This window comes from Lepisma saccharinum, chromosome 2, assembly GCF_977018435.1.
Source record: "Lepisma saccharinum chromosome 2, izLepSacc3.1, whole genome shotgun sequence".
NCBI lineage: Eukaryota > Metazoa > Arthropoda > Insecta > Zygentoma > Lepismatidae > Lepisma > Lepisma saccharinum.
Window position 1 is genome coordinate 15,222,812 of NC_139230.1, and position 20,648 is coordinate 15,243,459.

General features: G+C 35.4%; 1 protein-coding gene across 3 annotated transcripts in view; it reads right to left on the reverse strand.

Annotated features, from left to right (window-relative positions):
• Positions 1–2,889: 2,889 nt before the first annotated feature.
• Positions 2,890–20,648, reverse strand: part of LOC145983924 (tetratricopeptide repeat protein 39B-like) — an 84,990-nt gene continuing 67,231 nt past the window's right edge. For all 3 annotated transcript variants that reach the window (XM_083117081.1, XM_083117082.1, XM_083117083.1), the window contains 2 exons: positions 16,192–16,314; positions 2,890–12,822 (listed from right to left, as the gene is read on the reverse strand). In XM_083117081.1, the coding sequence (XP_082973207.1) occupies positions 16,194–16,314 (121 nt within the window). In that variant the 3' untranslated portion in view covers positions 2,890–12,822; positions 16,192–16,193. The remainder of the gene's footprint in view (positions 12,823–16,191; positions 16,315–20,648) is intronic.

Genomic DNA, 20,648 nt, shown 5'->3' on the forward strand with positions numbered 1-20,648 from the left:
CTTTCATGGCATGGTGCTATATGCATGGAGAACTTTACCTTTTATTACATCAGAATATAAAAATACCCTTTATGCAATCGCAATATAGTTATTTTTAACACAATATTGATTAAAATCAATGGAAACTTTGAATTTTGCATAACTTCCAGGATAATTACACACCGCAAAGGTGTCATGCAACATTTTTTGCAGATCTTATGAAACACCCAAAGAAAAGTATTGGTTGATTTCAATACACCAGTATAGGCCCAGCCCCAGATTAAGTGTGTGTGTGTGTGTGTTTCAGTAGGATATCTTACTACATGGGACACCTGGGTGGGTGATCTCAGGTGGGACTTTTCTGCCATAAACAGTTCTGGGCCTCAAAACATCTTTCCAATGGATACCTTGTGGTAGCTGTGGTAGTAAAGTGGCTGGAGCATAGCGCTCATCACATCACCTCCATTATAATCAAAATTGAGAATACGAGGTTTGGCTAGAAAAAAACCGGACTGATGCTATGAAATCTTTTATTCGGCATTTTGTACAACAGGAACTTTATCTCCTTCAAAGTACTCCCCTGCACGATCTGTACACCACTCCATACGAATTTTCCATTGCTGGAAGCAGTGTTGCCAGTCATTTTCGGAGATCATGTTCATTACATCTGTCGCTTTTCTTTGCACAGCTTCTACTGTCTCAAATCTGGTTCCTTTCAGGGTGGACTTCACTCTGGGGAATAAAAAGAAGTCACAGGGAGCAAGGTCCGGCGAATACGGCGGATGTTCTAACACTGGGATGCCATATTTAGCCAAAAATGTCTTCACTGACAGGGCTGTATGGACAGGAGCATTGTCTTGGTGCAGAATCCATGACTTCCGTTGCCACAAATCAGGTCGTCGTCTTCTTACTCGCTCACGAAGGGTTTTCAGCACATTAATGTAATGATGTTGGTTTACAGTTTGACCCTCGGGTACCCAATGAACATACACAATGCCTCGAATGTCGAAAAAGACAATCATCATGGCTTTGAATTTGGACTTGCTCATGCGAGCTTTCTTGTGACGTGGCGAACTCGGGGTCTTCCAATGCATTGATTGGCGCTTTGTGGCAGGGTCGTACGTGAAAAACCACGATTCATCACAGGTTATCACTCTCTCTAAGAATGTAGGGTCTGTTTCAATGTTCTTCAAAGTGTCCGTACAAATGTTCACTCGAGCTTCCTTCTGTTCCAATGTCAGGTTGCTTGGCATGAGTTTTGAACACACTTTACTCATGTTCAAATTCTCGTGTAAAATTTGTCGAACACTTTCTTTGTCTATTCCTGTGATTTCAGCGACTGCTCTAATGGTCAATCGACGATCTTTTCGAATCACATCACTCACTTTTTGAATGTTTGTTTCAGTTTTCGATGTGCATGGTCGTCCTGAACGTGGGTTGTCTTGGATCATTTCCTGTCCTTCTTTAAACCATTTAAACCACTCAAACACTTGTGTGCGTGATAAACACTCATCCCCGTTCACATATTTTAACATGTCGTACGCTTCTGTTGCGGATTTCCCCAGTTTGTAAAGAAACTTCATATTGACACGCTGTTCCATTTTAATACTCAGCATTTTTCCGACGGAGCAAAGACGCATGTTCCGCTTTGTCCAAGTGCCACAGCGAAACTGAGAGGCCTGCACCCAGGGCAATTAGTCATTCTGTAGGCAGGGTATGGTAGTATAGAATCATGCATTGCTCAACCTTCGCACATTCGTTGTTTGCCAATAGCAACATCAATCCGGTTTTTTTCTAGCCAAACCTCGTATGTAGTGTCCTACCTGAATGCTCCCTACGTATCTTTATTGCAAGCTCATTACCTAGAATGCTTTAACTTATTTCATGAAATGTTAGATGAATGTTTATATACAGGGTGATTCTAAAGGTAGGGTACAAACGAAAACCACAGATATCTCCCATGAAATAGAGACGAAAGTGCCCCTTCCACTTTGCCGAGAGATGCCTCTGTGAGGAGCTAGACAATGCCGAAAACGTGTGAAAATGAACTTCACACCTCAACAGCCAGTACCAGTGAAGATAGAAAGGCGGAACAAAAGAAGTCAAAAGGAACACCAATGTCGCCCATCCGAAAAACACCAGGTGGCAGTTGCGCAACGCATGCGCATAGGGTTCCACAAAGGAAATAGAAGTGTCCCGCAAGAAAGTGAAGGGAAAGGGTAGCGATCGACAACGGTAGGGACAAAAGAAGCAATGAAGCATGAAGTAACAATTGCACAGCGGCAAACAAACACCATGGCTGAAGCAGTGCATAGTGCGGAGTTGCAGTACCACGGGAGGACGACGTAGGACGAGGAAACACACTGAGAATGCAAGGAAAGTGGTCCGTGACACTCGACAGGCAACAGACGCGTACATGGTTCAGCCATGGTGTTTGTTTGCCGCTGTGCAATTGTTACTTCATGCTTCATTGTTTCTTGTCCCTACCATTGTCGATCACTACCCTTTCCCTTCACTTGTCTTGCGGGACACTTCTATTTCCTTTGTGGAACCCTATGCGCATGCGTTGCGCAACTGCCACCTGGTGTTTTTCGGATGGGCGACATTGGTGTTCCTTTTGACTTCTTTTGTTCCGCCTTTCTATCTTCACTGGTACTGGCTGTACAGAGGTGTGAAGTTCCTTTTTCTCACGTTTTCGGCGTTGTCTAGCTCCTCACAGAGGCATCTCTCGGCAAAGTGGAAGGGGCACTTTCGTCTCTATTTCATGGGAGGTATCTGTGGTTTTCGTTTGTGCCCTACCTTTAGAATCACCCTGTAGACGCTTTTAAAAATGTATTGTAGTAACTGAATTGAAATGAACAGGAAAAGGAAATGGTAATACACTGCATGAAAACACATCATTTGTCCACATTTCCTTTTATAATCTGTTGAATAATAAAGGCAACAAGAATAAACATGCAACAATAAGTGTGTCCTTTATAACAGCAACAAAATTTAAGCACTACACAACCATCATCTTCTGTAACAAAAATAAACGTTCACAAGAAATATTTTCTCACCGATGAATGAATACTATCTATATCACAATAGAGTATGTTAAAATAACCATAAATTTCATCCCTTAAAAAAAAATCAAATAACAGAATGACATCAACATCTTTAAGAAAATACAATAATTTGAAAGAATATCTAACTTTTGCAGTATTTAGCACATAAAATTATAAATGTGACATGCTACTTCACAAATTTATCATACAGAAAGCAATTTCCAATTATGAAGACAGTGCAGGCTCCAATATTCATACTAAAGCTTATTTAATGGTTCGGTCTTTCTCACACGCCTATTATTGTTCCAGATGTTTTTAAGCAACTATACTTAATACAAGTGGAAATACTTGCAGCAAATTTAGAAAAGAAAATATGTTCCTACTGACAACACCTAGAAAGCAGGAAACCTCATTTAATATATTTTTTCATAATGCGTTGTTTAGAGAAGTCCCTTCGATGCTTTACAAACATGTAATAGAATTCACAGCTTTAATATTTCCTCTAATATTGAATCTAAACACTGATAACTTGACAAAAGTAACATATTCAATTGTTCAAGATAAAAAAAATTGAAACTAAAATAACACAAAATTCTGTTTTCTGTTTCTGTTTACAGAACCATGCAATAAAGTTTATACAGTTTCCTTTGAAGTTACAAAATACCTTTATACTAATATTACGATTATTTTTAATACCAATTTGATAAAGTAAAAGATGAACACAGTTTCATCTTCCAAACTTGGCAAACATACACATAAGCAATCATCATCAAAGATTTGTATATTGTAGTTGAAAATACATGCATATAATTATGACAAAACACACTGCTTTAAAGTTAACTAAAAATTGAGTTTTGTTTTATTTTACATACAGCAAGGGCATGACAATGCTTTCAATGCAAGTGATAACAAAGCACAGGAAGGTGAGTGAGTATGTTGACATAGTTTACATGTCTCTGATGACAGAGTATTAAATTTATTGGTGTTCATGCCAAAAGATTGTAGGATGCAATAAGACAAATTGCACTTATTTAAATGTAGTGCGTTTTATGTTAAGACAGGAATTTTTTGGTGCAAAATTTACATATTTCAATTCTTTGGATTTGATTTAAAAAACAAAAACTGTGAAAACACTATTGCCAGAAAAATTGAAAGAATTGCATTGTTAATAAACCAAATGAACATGCACGAGATGTAGATGAAAAGTTCCTTCAAGCTGTTGGAGGTAGTGTGCAAAATAAATAAGAAATTATGTCCACATCTACTCCAAGCATCAAAGATATATCTAGAGTTGCAAACATACAGTTGTTACATAACGTGAAAGTTGTATGCTTGTATTTGCTTATCTCAGATTAAAGAAAACGAAGAAAGAAACTTCAACAGTACACACAAATGGAAAAGTAGACCACATAAACTACATTGGCAATGCAAGTAATTCAATGACTAGCTAGGTACATACATACATGCCAGTGATTCCAGAATTTTGTTAACTGGGCAGTTACAAATAATGCAGATGAGAGTTATGGTTGCCCTGGATTTTTTTTTGTCTTTCTTTTCAAGGTTTCATAGACCTGGAAGGTAAAGGTGACTAGAGGAAGGTGTGAATTATTTCAATCAAAGGTTATGCTTGGCATTTTGGTGAATCCAAGTAATTTTACAGGATCAAGCTAAGCTCACAGAAAAACTTCTTTATTTATTTTTTGCATGCGGAAGACAAATGTTTTCTACCATCCAAAAAATTGCCTCTCCATATCCTGTTACTGATAAGTATCTCAAGCAGACCTCATTCCATATTACTGAAACTACAGATTTTTTTTTACCTCACCTTACTTCTTTCACTGGCTGTTTGTTAGAAATTATGATAATGTGAAATGACATTCAGTAATAAGTATTAAGACTTAATTGTTAAAAAGTCATGCTATGCATGTCTATCATTCATTTGGTCTTTTATTTCATATTTGAAATTCATTATACGTAACTTGAATCCTCTCAAAACCCAAAGTAGAAAGGAAAAGTTGTCTTAAGAATGTACTTAGAACACAGCAAATTTTTAGTAGGAAAAGAGAAGGAGGTAAAAAAGGGCCATTCCCCTTACAATTATTTCGTCATGGAAGACTTCAACTTCAAATTTAGATATATAAAAATTGGTGTGAATGATGATGTACGAAACTCCAAACAATGAATACATTACTGATGTTTTGTGTTATCAATATTTCATAACCTAGTTACCGTATACCACAACAGGTACATTCACAGACACTGCAGGGTTGTAATGAATACATTGACTTTAAATGAAATCGTTACAACCCAGCAGTGTCCGTGACTGTACAAGCAAAAGCAGGTGGTCTCAAATAGTTAAATTGACTTTAGCAGAATATTTGAACTCTTGCACTCAAACTTGTAACAGTTTCCTTCAAAGGAAGTACACTTTAATGTACTGTTTCTCACATCATGTACCATCACTCAAATACCATACATAGTAACCCATGCTTAAATTGTAATAATACACTGAACAAATGTAAATAGTGTTACTAATAATCAACTAATTTCAAATACAATTTTTGCTACTTCATTCAACTTCAAAAGTTCCAATTTTTCACCAATGCACAATATGAGAATAGACGATTGGTGTGACCTACAGCAATATGGAAAACTCATATAACCAAGCAGCATTAAGAACTTGAACACGAAAATACCCAGTAACAATGATCACACAAAATCCTTATTTCAACAACTACAGCAAATTAAAACAGGTTCCATTCAAAACTGCACTTGCTAATGATCTTTATGAAATGCAATTTTATATTCAGTTTTGGGTCAAAACTTTCTTTGGTCTCAGCATAAAATGCACAGTTAAAAATGTCAGTAGTAAGACATAAGAACAAAACATTTAAAAAAACTAATGCAGATGAGATGCAAGCTAAATCATTTCTAGCCATAATAGTGAGCAGCAGTACTTTCTTCTAGTCTCATTGCAAATTAGGAGTGCTTTGAAAAGTAAAACGGAGCAATAATGCTAGGGTTAGAGAGAAAAACAAACAAAGAGCATGGATTCTAATGAGAATTTCTTTGGGAGACCTGGAATGAGATTAAAAGCAAAGCATGCGTACCATTCATCATGACTATTGTGATTAAAATAATTCTAAACTGTCATTCTACTAAGGAGTGTTGACTGTACCATTGAAGATAAAGGTAATCTCAACACCAGGTAAGAATTTCAATTCACAATGTTTCTCTTAAATAGGGATTTGTTTGAGAAGAACATCTGTTGTGGGGCTTGACAATGATTAAAAAATAGAAATTAAGGATGTCAATAGTTTCAGAATTTTTATTATTTCTGTTGACCTAGCTATAATCAAACAAACATGTAATTCACTTGATTCCATTTCCCTAATTGAAGAATATTTTCTGTTCTTAAAGCATGCATTCAGTCCTCACTACATTTCACTCAAAATGATCATTGACTTACCATATTCAGAGTGAAAATGAATATGATAATTATAAAATATGTTTTATCTGATCTCAAATGTCGACCACAGTAAGATAAGGAGGAACGAGTTAATATTTCAAGCACTCCATAATCATAATTCTAAAGCACTGCATTTATTTTTACTACAATTAAAATTGTTTAGAACACCATGTACATTTGAAATTTGAAATTTCTTGGTCTTGCAAGAAAAAAAATTATTACAACTTCAACAGTTTTGAATATATTGGTCTGGTAAATTCAATATGATACTGAATGTAACTAACACTTTTAAAGAAACAGGTTTTGCGCATGGGTGCAAATGATAACTACTAATTTATAATCAGAGTTTTTTCTGCATACACTGAAGAAACTTTTTTATTTTGTTACTACTAATTATTTTTGACATCTAAAGTAAGACGTATTTTAAAATCTATCCACACAAAAATTCTTTTTACTATAAACTAGAAAGTTGCATCGAAAGACAACTAACTTTCATGTATAATTTGTATAATCTGTGACAACATAGCAATCTTAAAGAATGAAAAAAAATATATACTAATTTCACTAATTCATGATGCTGGTTAAACATTAATTTTAACTTTGAAGAATTTATTTTATACTGGAACATACAGATTATGTTAATAATGCAAAATCAATATTCAAGTTGTCCCTCGCAATTCAAAGATTTTAAATTCTGTATGACTGCATGTTACTATCAAATTTCAACCTAATTTCAATTCATAAATTTCTTTCTCTGCCTTTCTCCATTTCTAATTGAGTGGTGTTTCTTATCAAAACTTCACTATAGAACTCAAAATAAAAATATATAATGCACATGGTATTGTCAGTATTCTATAATAAATTCAATTTTATCATACTCATCTCTGCTGGTGTAGCATGATAGTCTGACATGAGACTGCAGTATATCAAACCAGCACATGTTACAATCAACAGAGATCATAAATAGATGGAAGTTCCAAAGTAACAGTATATATTAATTTTTGGTACAACAAAAATCATAAATATAATTCTTAGAGAATGAAGGAATGTGACACATCACCCACACTTATAAGCACACTGCCATTTAAACATTCATGCAGATTTTCATAACTTCTTTCACATGAAAAACATTATTTGGTTTATTAAAATATGAGTTCTTGAAGTTATTAATATTACCATCTAGTTAGTTGAAACACAGCCAGCATCGAATGCACATATTGAATGGACTAGTGGGAAATTCCACTACCCATACCCTCAACAAAGTAATAATATCCAAATTCCAAGGATGGAACTTATGAAGAATACCTTTCAACTACTCACTCAAATATAATCTTGAATTGTATGGATTTGTACTACAATTTTAACATGTACCAAACATTTTCATTCATGGAATAGATATATATCAACCATTAACAGACAATCTTTAATGAATGATAAAATACCACCAAGTAATCTATCTAAATTTGAAAACTGACCACTGATCCTTTCTTAATCTACTTAGTCCTTAAGAATCTGTTTTATATGTACTACATATTAAGGAATATGTGTCTAATTTATAACTATTGTTTACATAGTTATTTCCCTAATATTTAATCATTTTGTTCTTTAATACCTTGTGATTTGGATAAAATTTTGCTACCGTGCAAGGAATATCATTATAGTTGCAGCAGAAGTTACCATCTGCTTTGTTACTTTACTTGTTACATTAAAAGTACTACAACAAAATTGACATCCAGTACAAGGATAGCACAATTTCTACATCACAGGAAAAAATAAAACTTATCTAAATTTAATAACTTTGCTAATGTTAAGAACATACTTCTCTTTCTACAATTTCCTATGAATGTTTTATTTAAAAAAATATCTTCTTCAAATATGTTTTCTATTGTCCATAATCAAAGATACAAACCATTTCGAGAGAGAGAAATATCACCTGGAATATTTTAAGGTGCATTTTCCAAACTATTTCATCCCACAAGGGGTAGGGGGAAGGAGGACCAGACCTTCACACCTTCATTTCAAATTATAGATGGCAATGATTGACTTATCATGGCTTTCATTATATGTGGTCTAGGTGAAAACAAACCTACTTAATGAAAGCACATGTCATGTATATGCAGAAATTTTTTTTAAACACTTTCTAAATTAATGGATTTGCAAGTAATGTTATTATAATATAATAATAATATATAATATAATTGGGGTTGTATTTGCCACACACAAGAGAGTATGATTGGCATTTTTATTGCAACACATAGTTTTTTTCTTCTTAGAATTGAAGTATTGTGTGGCATTCTTAAAGAAAGTTCAGTTTCAAGAGATCTGAATATACTTTGTTGTTGTTTCCTTACTATAGACTTTATTCCTTATATTATTAAAAAAAATGTAATTAGACCTAAATAAATCAAACTGATCAATATTCCTTGTAGTAAAGAACACTTGGGTGTTTTTGGGGAAAAAAATTAAGAGAAATCAAATTTAACCATAGACAAATGACAAACTTTAAGCTATACTGCTGGATTTGGTGAAGGAAACTTTCATTGCTATGCAGGGAAATCTTGTCACACAATACTTACAAAAACCTCGACGATAATATTACAATACAATGCAAGACCATAACTAGGAACAATAAGAAGTGTTTGGTAATTTGGTTATGTTTAACTCACAGTAACTCATCCTTGGGCCTAATTTCCAACTCGCGTACATTAAGTCTGTTGCACACACAACTAATTTTCTCTATTAGATGCACTATTGATTTGGATAACAGTTTTCAAGGCATATTATACAAAATATCTTTCTAAGTAATAAAGCACCTTTTTTCACCATAAGGTGTTGCATGTGACAGGCATAACCTCTGACATGTGATGTGCAAGATATTGGTTACCAGCTTGAACTTGAGAAACAAGCAATGAATATGTTGGTGTGAGCTTTTTATAAGGGGGAATTCATTTTGTGCCACCATCATCTTGGGAACTTATTGTACAATTGCTTGGTAGGCTTTTCACACAAATTAAACAACAGCAGTAGACAAGCACACCATATCAGAATACCTCTACTACAGCAGCTGGTACCCAGGAGAGGCAAATGACACTACAGGCAAGAAGGTGACAACAGCACACTGTGTGCAAAACTATACACAACAAAAGCTTATCAAGAAAGAGCACAATAAGTACATGAGACAATGGCGACAGAGTCTGCTGAAATTAATTAAATTTTAAAAAAAAGTTTCACATATAGGTGAGCACTTCCTGTTAGTACATTAATTTGCTACCACATCTTAATTCTCCAAAACATGAATATTAGATCTAGTTAGAAAATTCTGTTTGATAGCGACATTAAGTAGCAAGTAGCATAGCCAGTTAAGTAGCAATATGAGTGGCTATTATGGTATACAAGTATGAACTTAATTTGTGTGTGCAACAGAATTAGCCACCTTTATGACACCCCAGATAAATTTACTTTTTGTTTCGTTGCCATGTGCTACCATGACTTACAAACAACATTATCAAAATATTTCATAAACATTATTTGTTTTAAAGAAAGGAAGAAATATCACTAGGAATGAATATAGCAACCATGAGTTTTTAAATATGTATATCATACATACACTGGTATACACAGATACATGAAAGATTTTTAAAAAATGCAAATAAGAATACACTAAACTTTAAGACTAGTTGAAGTCTGTATGCGTAACTCCAAATTTACATATCTTACAAATTAGCAGTTCAAGTAAAATATAAAAAGTATACAAAATGTATACTTGAATATAAGAAGTCATTAAAACACACAACTTTTCAAATAGAACATTATGGAATATTGAAATGAATGAAGAAATGCATGAAGGCAAATCCTATGTTCTACAAAAATGTTCTAAAGCGCTTAAAGGATATGCCTCATTTTGTCTCACCGAGTTTTACTAGCTTATCAAGTATAGGCACAATAACCGTATATGCATCAAATGCATTGTTACAACTCACCCATGGTAACTAAAAAAAGCTCATTGTAGTGCAATGCACACAATGCACAATCATTGCAACACCCAATGACCTAAAAAGAAACTGACTAGCTCATGCATCAGGAAGATTCGGTTAAGCCATACACTTGCATTCCCCTAGCTCAATTCTTCTGTTCCATTTCACTTGGTCAAGATATTTTAAAGATAGGTGTTCTGTTATTTCTCTTTTTAAAAAAAATGGCCCTATTTAAATCCTATTGTTTCCCAAAATAGTCAATTAAAGAGTTTTATTAATCTCTGGTTACTATGTTTCAAGTGATTCTAGTTTATTTCCATACTTGCTCAATATTTAATTACATAATCTAGAAGTACCTAAAATTGAAGATAGTGAAAGCTTTCTGAATAAATTAAATCAAAATGTAATTATTTAGTGCATAAAGCATCGAATTAATATATTTAAAAAGTATGAAAGGCAAAATACTTTCATTTGAATCTCACAAATCTCTTGAAAACCAAACGTATTTCTCGGGGAAGAAATTGTACATTTTTTTCACTGGCATGTACACATATACATTATTGACCATCTTTTCATCCTCGTTTATTGACCCCAAACCTACAAGTTTTATTAGCTTCCATCAGGACTAAGCTGATGCTACTTTGAACCAATACTGATAATTACTTCTTATCAATTCCCACAGATACAGATTCTCGAACATTGTACCAATTTACAGTAGTTCAGATATTTATAAATATTAATATACAAGCATGCCATTGCAACTACACCACTTCAATCTACCAGTTTTATATTAAAATGTTCATGGATTAACATGAGATAATCAGAACATTCAAATCCTCGTTTCCCACATAAAACTCTTGCAAAATTAATGAAAATTACACATTTTGCATAATTTTTAGGTTACTTAAATTATATGGACCCTGGACCCACTCTGGAAAAGTCTTGACCATCGATCCTACTTTCTACACATCTTTGCATTTCAATGTAAATACCATACCCAAGTGAAGCCAGAAGATATCATCTTACTTACAACTGGAAACAGGGGAATACTCAGGGGGTTTGGTGGGAGTCATCAATCCCCTCTCCCTTTGGCCCTACTTTCCTTATTAAAAAGGTTGAACGCAGGAAAAGATGGTAACATGTTGAAAACTGACTACTAAAAAATAAAATATACCCAGTTTCCCTTTACATCATACAAAAATTTCCAAACATGCACCACCACCGCATGGAATAATAAATCTTCACATGTGTAAAGATTTTTTCCCTTTCTTAATATCAATTCTGGATTATTTTGGACAAATTCTTATTAGTTAAGAAATACGAATAGAAAAACTACAATAAAAAACTAATTCACAGTGACAAAGTTATGAACTAAAATTTACTGATACTACAATTTTCACACAAATTTAAAATACGATTCATTGTTTCCAAAGATAACAATGAAAAAATGCTGAATATCACTAAATATATAACAAGTGGTCAAAAATCACCATTTTAAAAATAGCACACCAAATTTTAATTGACTGTTACATGTGTTTTTTTACAGATAATTTTACATTAAAATTATTAAGATGAGATCAATAACTAACACAGTTTCTGGATTTAAAGAAACTTTAAGTAACTAAAACAGATAACTGGGGTATTCTACATAACAATATTCAACAAAATAAAAAACATAAAACAAAACAAGTAAAAATATGAACCATTCTCATTAAAGTATTCTCATTCTGTATGAAGTATTACATACATGTTTATGAATACAGCTTACAACTAGCACTAATACTAATTTTAGGCCACACATTTAAAAAAAGGAAAGCTGCAATTGAAGAATACTGCTAACATTTGTTCTCTATTACTAGTACAAAAATTGCCACAGTACACTCCCTTTACATACTGTACTGTACTGTTCATGAACTTTCAGTGTAACATTATACCGAATTTCATTAGGAAAAAGCATAATGATCAAAACCAAATTAATAATAGTCTCTGTACTATGTATGCATACATACATATGGTAACAAAAATATTTGGAAATTAAGGCCCTTGTCTAACTGAAATACTTAATGCAATGTAGATTTTCACACAATCATCGCTAGATGATAATTTGTTCCCGAAGTACAATAAATAACATCTTTACAGGTAATGCACACAGTCTCTCATAATGCCAATTTATGTCTACAAAACTTCATCTTTTAGCTTCAAACACAAAGCAACTTTCAAACTTTAGTAAATGACCAACAATAATCTTTTCTCTTCTTGCTTCACTAACAGCACCACATTTAACCAAACAAGGCACCTTTATTGATAATCTGATGATGACAAGAATTTTATGGTAACTCTAAGTCTCTTCGTTCTGAAATTTAAAAAAAGATAATCAAATATATATATTTTTTCAAATATGGAGACTTCACACCAAAGTGACAAGCGATATGCAACAACACATGTCACTGGTCAGTTCAGAGTGAACGCTCTCTTTCCCCTAGATTTTTTAGTAACTACAGCACAGCAAAACTTCACAGTTCAATCCTATGCTATGTGCAGGGAGTAAGAGTAAACTGCATCTTTAGAAACAGTTGATATGCAAATCATTTAGTTTGGTTTGAGTTGGTTAACCCTCTTCAGGTTAATACAAATGACAAGAATGTTTACATGAAATTTGGGATCATGAAATGAAGCAGGGACACTTACAATGTTTTTGAACTGAAGGGGTTTTATAATAGTCCATTGGTAGCTGATTCTGGAACAGCTTTTAGTTTCTTTCCACCACCTTTAATTTTCAAGAAAGTCAGGTTTTTAATTTTCCAGCTTTTCAATTTACTCACTAAGTACCAGTGTGCAACCTTTCAATGAATTTGCCTGTGTAATGCAAGTCTGTACTTATTCCATATTTTGTTCTCAAAAGTGAAAGTATCAGAATGTCAGGTCCGAAGTGTAAGGGAGATTTCACACCAAAACAACAAGCGACATGTGACATACTTCGGTTGAAGATTACACTACCTGAACTCAGACTTATGTGGCTTGTCATGCTGCTACGATATGAAACATTGCTGTTGATTGGCTTGTTCCCGAGTGACATGTGTCTGTCGTTCTGAAATCTTTTTATGGATTCTCTGGCCTTTTTTGTTACATGAAGTGTTGAAGATATTAGGGGCGAACTCGCAAGATACAAGTTGTGGGAATCAGCAGTTTTCCAAATGTCTGTCCTATCCTAAAGCAAATTTTACAGTATTAGAGGTGAGGCAGACTCCTGTCACGACATCGCATGAGTTTCTACAGTCTTCAATATGCTACATTAATAGTAATTAAAAAACATCGACCATTGTGGAATTTGCCCATAATATCCGCAACACTTCCTCTTTCTGGCAGATATTTGGTGAAGAGGCAAGACAGAACATTACCAAGTTTGTGAAAGACATGTACCATGCATATTTTGTTACAAGTGGTGGCATGCAAGAAGTGTTCACACATTAGCACCTGAATGATGTACTATGGGAATTAAATTTATCAAAGCAAAGTGTTCAAGTTCTTGGTTCCCTGCTGAGTGCAAAATACCTGTTATTGCCTGGTATGAACTATTCATGGAACATACATATTTCACTGTGGATGAGTATATGATGCACTGTAACAACATTAGAAAACTGTGATTGCTGCTAGCGCTGGATGCTGGAAGCACCAAATATCCTTTCTTTCTTTGTGAATGGGACAGTCAGGACAGAGCTTATCAATGGGAGATGAAAACTTACCCATGTGCATAACGTAACTGTATGGTGCATAAAATGTATTGGTATTAAATCATTATGTGTATGTGTATATGTATGTGTATGTGTGTGTGTGGGGGGGGGAGGGTTAATTTGATTTCAATAGTCGTTCTATGGTGCGGTGCACTGCACTATTAGCATGCTCCATAACCAAAAGCAGTTTTTGCCATTTGTGCAAAAACTTGATGTGATAGAGAAAAACGGATATCATTTTCAAACTCGGCAGGAAAAATTCATTGAGGATCACCTATGCATTTCAAAATATCGCTCAACTTCTTTCAAAATGTTGACCAGTGTAATCTGCTGTGATTTCTCAGTGTAACTGCAACATTTCAAAAACTACTACTTCTTCTTATTTCTTGCATCCCTCTGGGTCCAGAAAGGAATGCCCATAAAAAGTCACAAGACATTTGAAAGTGCTACAATACTACATGAGAATAATTTGGGAGTTATTTAATGTCATTAATAGAATGTGATGTGCCGAGTTTTATGACTCAGTGACTAGCCTTTGTTATATTAAACTAGAATTATACAAGTAATGGTATTGGTATTGGTTGGAATTCATCAGGGTAACTGCAAATGGTGGTATTGGCTCAGCCCTATATCTGATATTTAACTTTAGTTTATGGTAGTGGCATTCAGCAAAATTAAATGTTGTGTTTATATATTTTTGAATGCATTATCAGGAAAATTCAAAGAAAATTTCTAAATGCTGTCTTATACTAACACCTAATCTCAATCACAAGCAGTTTGCACATCAATTTTGAACACAAAAATGGAAATTCTACATGTCAAAATATTTAAAAAAAATATATTAAGATATTAAATAGTTTCCTTTCTAAGACAGACTACTGTTAATTTGTTGAAAACTTAGGTGAAGGGAATACACCATGTCATGAGTAAAAAAAGCATGTAATGCACAAATGCAAATATTGCATTTCTAATTTCATACGATCTCCAAATTCATAGCTATGATTGAATATGATTCTATAACTTATGTATGGTAAATTGCAGATCTTGCTTTTCTCAATACTATTTTCATCTACAGTGGGACCTCCATTTTAAGTTATCCAGATTTTACATTTTCCCACATTATACATTTAATCTTGATGGTTGCAACATAGCAAAATGTTATAAAATTTTCCTCGATTTTAAATATTCCAACATTTTAAGTTTTTTTTCAACTTGGTCCCCTAAAAACATAAAATTCAGGTTCCACTGTATTAGGTTTGGGTGGACTGATAGTAAGTCTTCTCAATGTCTGAATTTATCACTGGTGCATACACTGTCACTTGACACTATATTCTATAATGCATGAACGTGATAAACGGATACTGAATTATAATTAGAGGCATGCATATTTTGTTTTTGACGAAAACACGAAATATGAAATAACACATTGTAATGTTAGTTTTTCATATTTCTGAAAGGTGTGACATACATTTTCCTACCCTGTTTTGTCACGAAATGATGCGAATGCAAAATAAACTCCTAAACACGAAATTTATAGCTTACTTACAGACGCGACAATTTCTGAAATTTGTATTATACTGTGCATTATGCAATTCATGGAAAATTGATTAATTCTGTTGTAAATATTTGAGAAGCATAAATAGACTCCTTTGTACAGAAATAAACTCATTACACTGGTAACTAAATAAATATGCTATTAGAAGGGATAGGTTTATTTTGTGTAATAAATGCAGTTTTTAATTCAAATTTAGGATTATATTCACAATTTTAAAATGAAAATGTTACTTAAAATTCCACTTTTGATGCAATTTTTCACCGTTGTAACACCAAAATTTTACTTTATTTACCGCTTTTCAACCTGAAATTGACTGTTTTTTTACCGAAATTTTGCTTTTTTATTTACCAAAAATATGTGCCTCTAATTATAATGTATAAAAGTACATTTTTGACAAGTCTAGAGCAATAATATTATTTGTCTGATTGTACCTTACCCTTACGATGATGAACTTGAACTGCCTTCTGATGCAGCTTTTTTCTCTCCTTGGAGTTCAAGCTGGGCTGAGTGAATTTTGAAGTGAAGACGTGACTCTAAGGAATATGAAGTATACTGTTTCCTGTAATAATAATAATAATAATAATAATAATAATAATAAATTATGGAAGTCACATATACAGGATGACTGGTAATTAGATGTATTCCCTAAAAGGGGTTAAAGTAGAGACAGTTTGCAATAAATTTGACCATATGATACCCCGTCCGAAAATTAGTAGTTTGAGATAATTGAATTTCTATTGTTTTTTTAAAAAATGACAATTTTCAACATAAAAAGATGAATTGAGAAAAAACTGTTCATTGTATGGAACATATTTCAGCATTTTCTGATAGCTAACAAATAAGTGGTTCGTTGAAAAAAAAGTTTTCCCCAAATAACAATCACATGTAAGTACCGGGTGGGTCTAAACTTACAAGTGATGATAAAAAAATGAACTCTTAGTTTACTTGGCAACGTATTAATAACAAAAATGGTATGACACGAAGCGTACAAATAACTTAAATTACTTCCTTGTGTCATCTGCTATCCAACAACGTACAAATGTTGCTAACATTCACATTTGTGTACAAGAAATAATACTTCATTCATCTTCATGTGAATGGAATCAATGTACAATACAATTAAAGAACATTACACATCTTGCTCAAAGTGGGCACCTCCGTTACGAATGCAGGCACGCAGGTTTTTACGGACATTTGTTCTCTTAACTCATGATGTGATGGTGTCCTTGATGTCCTCCAGTCATCCTGTATAGATAGGTATACATGCTAGTAGGAAAACAGCCTGTTTACTGATTCCCCTTTTTCTTGGTTGATTTGACAAACATCAGTGATTTCAGAAGTTTCCTGTGAGTGGGTGAATTACGAAAACTTTTATGTAAAATAGGACTAATGCATCTAGAAGAAATGTTGCAGAAGTAGTTGTTCTACAAGTGATACCACAATATTAACACAACAGCAGCGTGTATTGCTGCCACTTTCTCAAGTTGAAAACAACCCATGTAACTAAACCAGAGCCTAGTGTACTGGCAGATGTCTTGATTATTTGCATCCAAGCAGTGGCTGTTTCCAACTAAGTAACAGTTAAGTAACAAATATTGTCAAGTTATTTTGTACACTGCATTTATGCAATATAACTAGACACATGCATATTTTGTTTTTGATGGAAACATGAAATGTGAAATAAACTGTAATGTTCATTTTTTAAAGTTTTTGAAAGGTGTGAGGTATGTTTTCCTACCATATTTTGTCACAAAGTTATGCAAAATGAACTGTAAAACACGAAATAAACTCTTAAAACATGAAATTTAGAGTATATTTACAGACACTTTTCTGAAGTCTGAATTATTGAGAGAGCTATACAAATCACAGAAAATCAATTAAATCTGCTGTAAATATTTGAGAAGCAAAGATGGACTGGACTCCTTTACACAGGAATAAACTTAATACTCTGATAACTACATAAATGTGCTATTAGAAGGGGAAATGTTTATTTTGTGTAACAAGTGAAGTTTCTTAATCAAATTTAATGTTATACAGCAGAACCCCCAATGTTATGTTCCTGGATTTTATATTTTCCTGCATTATACATTCAATTTTGATGGTCCCAAGATAGCAAAATGTTATAAGTTTTCCTCGATTACGTACACATTTTCCTATATTTTTAGTTTTTTCAGCTTGGTCCCCTGCAAAACGTAAAATTGAGGTAATCACCATTTTAACACTGAAATGCCATTTTATAGACTACTTTTGAACCTGAAATGAGCCCTTTTTTGTACTGAAATCTTGATATTTTATTCACCATAAATACATGAAACTGAAAGTCTTAAAAATGCATTTCATATAAAGCAAATGTACATAATGAATAGAGTTAGAGCTTTAGTTTAAAGTCCACTTGATGCACAGATAGGCTAATTGGGACTGAACCTACAATTTAAAGTGGAATCCGAACAACCATGCAATGTGCCTCCACTGCTGTCCATTATGCAACCATCAAGGCTCACAAAAGCTATCTAAGAACATGATACAAATACCGTATCACGCCGCAGACGTGAATCGAACCTAGGACCCGGGTATCATAAATAAATAGGCTAATCACGTTATAAAAAGGGTCCCGCTGAAGCATTGAAAAAAGAGCTTCTTAAAAGCTCATCGCGACAGCGTCCTTCAGCGGAGTTGGAAAAACTCCGCTGACATTGCATTAGAAAATGAAATCAGGAATCAGCGTTCTTCCGCAGGATTGCCGTTGCGAGAGGACGCGATCGAAGCAAGCGTCGTAACGGCCGATAGTTCGAATTTCACATAAATAGGTCGCGTGAGAAAATCTCAGGTTTAGTTGTCTTCCGTCAGTCAGATGAAGTAGTTATTACAAAAGAAATCCGTGTCTAGTTGTTTGCAGTTTACGCGAGAGAGCTCCAAAGGCATCGTAAGTTCAGAAAGAGGAGCAAACGAATAATCGGGAAGTTAAAGTTATCGTTAGAATATCGGTCGGCGAAAGTACAGAGTTTGGAGCCCGGAGTTGCTCCCTCGTCCGTTTTCTTTCAGAGTAGGCCCAATTCGATCCAAGGACCAGCGGAGAAGAGATCGCCGTAGAACTCCAGGTAACGAACATTCCTTGTCTTTCCTTCCCCTGCCTGTTCAGTCAAAGGTAGTGTTTAAATATATGTCCGTGTGTTCTTACTTACGGGGCTAGTCCCCTTGTAGTTAAGTGTCGACGTGCTCTCCAGAGCTACCCCCTTCCTTTTACAACGTTCCTCTCGCCTAACAAGCGAGTGGCTAAAGGCTGTCATAGCCTATCTACGATCCCCGCTCTTAGTCGTTATACGTGGTGGAGGTTTTGCGCGGCTTTTTTTTTCATACATTTCCCCTCGCGAAATGCATGAACGAGATTATTGTTGTTATTTTTTTAGCTTCTTTTCTAAAGTTGAGTAACTTTCCCTTTCTTTTTTGTTGTTCTTGTTCGACTTTTATTCCTTTTAGTATGTTTCATGTCGTTCAACGAGGTAGACGACCCTCTTAATCAAACCTTTCGTTCTCTTCCCTTCCCGGACGAATTAGATGAGACGCTCGATCATCTCGCGATTCTAGCCGAAAACGCGGTCAGCTTTCGTCTTAACGACACAGGCCCTACGGCCGCATCAACTCCAATTCGAAGCCCCATCTTGCTTAATCGTCACACGTGGGAGCGTCCCGCGAGTACCTTGGCTCGAGTCCCACAGCGCCGCCCGAGGATGGCTTTTTCCGGATTTCTGAACCCGTTTATGCTTGACGGCGTGCAGTTTAACGGCACGACCGGCGAGGACGTTCGCCGCTTCTTTGACCGTGTCGAGAGTCTCGCCACCCTTAACGATTGGGATACGCCGACGAAACTCAAAATGGTTCCGGCGCTGTTGGCGGGTCCGGCGCTTCGTTTATTCGAAGCCTGGAAAACAGCGCAGGCAGGTAGGGTGTTTACCTACGATCAGCTGAAAACACAGCTGATTACGGAATTTACGGGCTCCGTAGACAAGTTGCAATTGGAGGATCAGATTAAAGCTCGCCTCCACAAGGACGGAGAAGCCGTGACGGACTACATCCGTGACAAACACCTAATGTTGTACCGACTCGATCCCGAGATGTCTCCCGCCACTCAAATTAAACACCTCACCTTAGGCCTTCAGCCAGAGTTTATCCGGGAGACATATAAAAAGGAATATGCTTCCGTCCCGGATTTTGTACAGGATCTAAAGGCTTTCGAGAAATTGCAATTTCTTATTCGGAAGCGCAAAATCCAAGATTTATTGTCGGAAGCGAACACCGACTCCCTCCTCGCCCAGCTGCGAGCGCCGCCTTACAGCGCGCACGTGAGACCGGAAGCGCCGGTGCTCTCTCCCGAGGTTGCATGCTCACGCGAATCCCCGGGACTTGATCTCCAGGTGAAGGCCCTCCAAGCGCAACTCGACGCGCTCCAGCACAAACAGATGGCCACATCGAACCCGCAACCTGTCCCTAAAGAAACGGGCCTTGAAGATCAGCTGAAGAGTCTGACTCTTCGGCTGGATGAGCTATCCAGTCCGTCTCACGGCCAGCAGTCGCCGGGCGACGGAAGACGGAATGACTTCTACCTCCCCCGCAATAATTATCGCGGTCAGACAAACAGAAGATTCTATAATAATAATAATAATAGATCATTTTCTGGTCGCGGCCAAGGCCAATACCGTCCCCGGTCTAATAACTTCAATAGGTTTGACCGAAATGACCAGCGCCAACAGTGGCGGCGGGGTAACTCGCGGTCTGCATCTCCCAGTTTTCAATCATCTGCGTCGCGACGCGGACGGGTGGAGCAAGGGGAACGCCGCGAAGGAGTCCGCTGTAACCGGTGTTCGTACCCCTATCACACTTCGGATGTATGTCAGG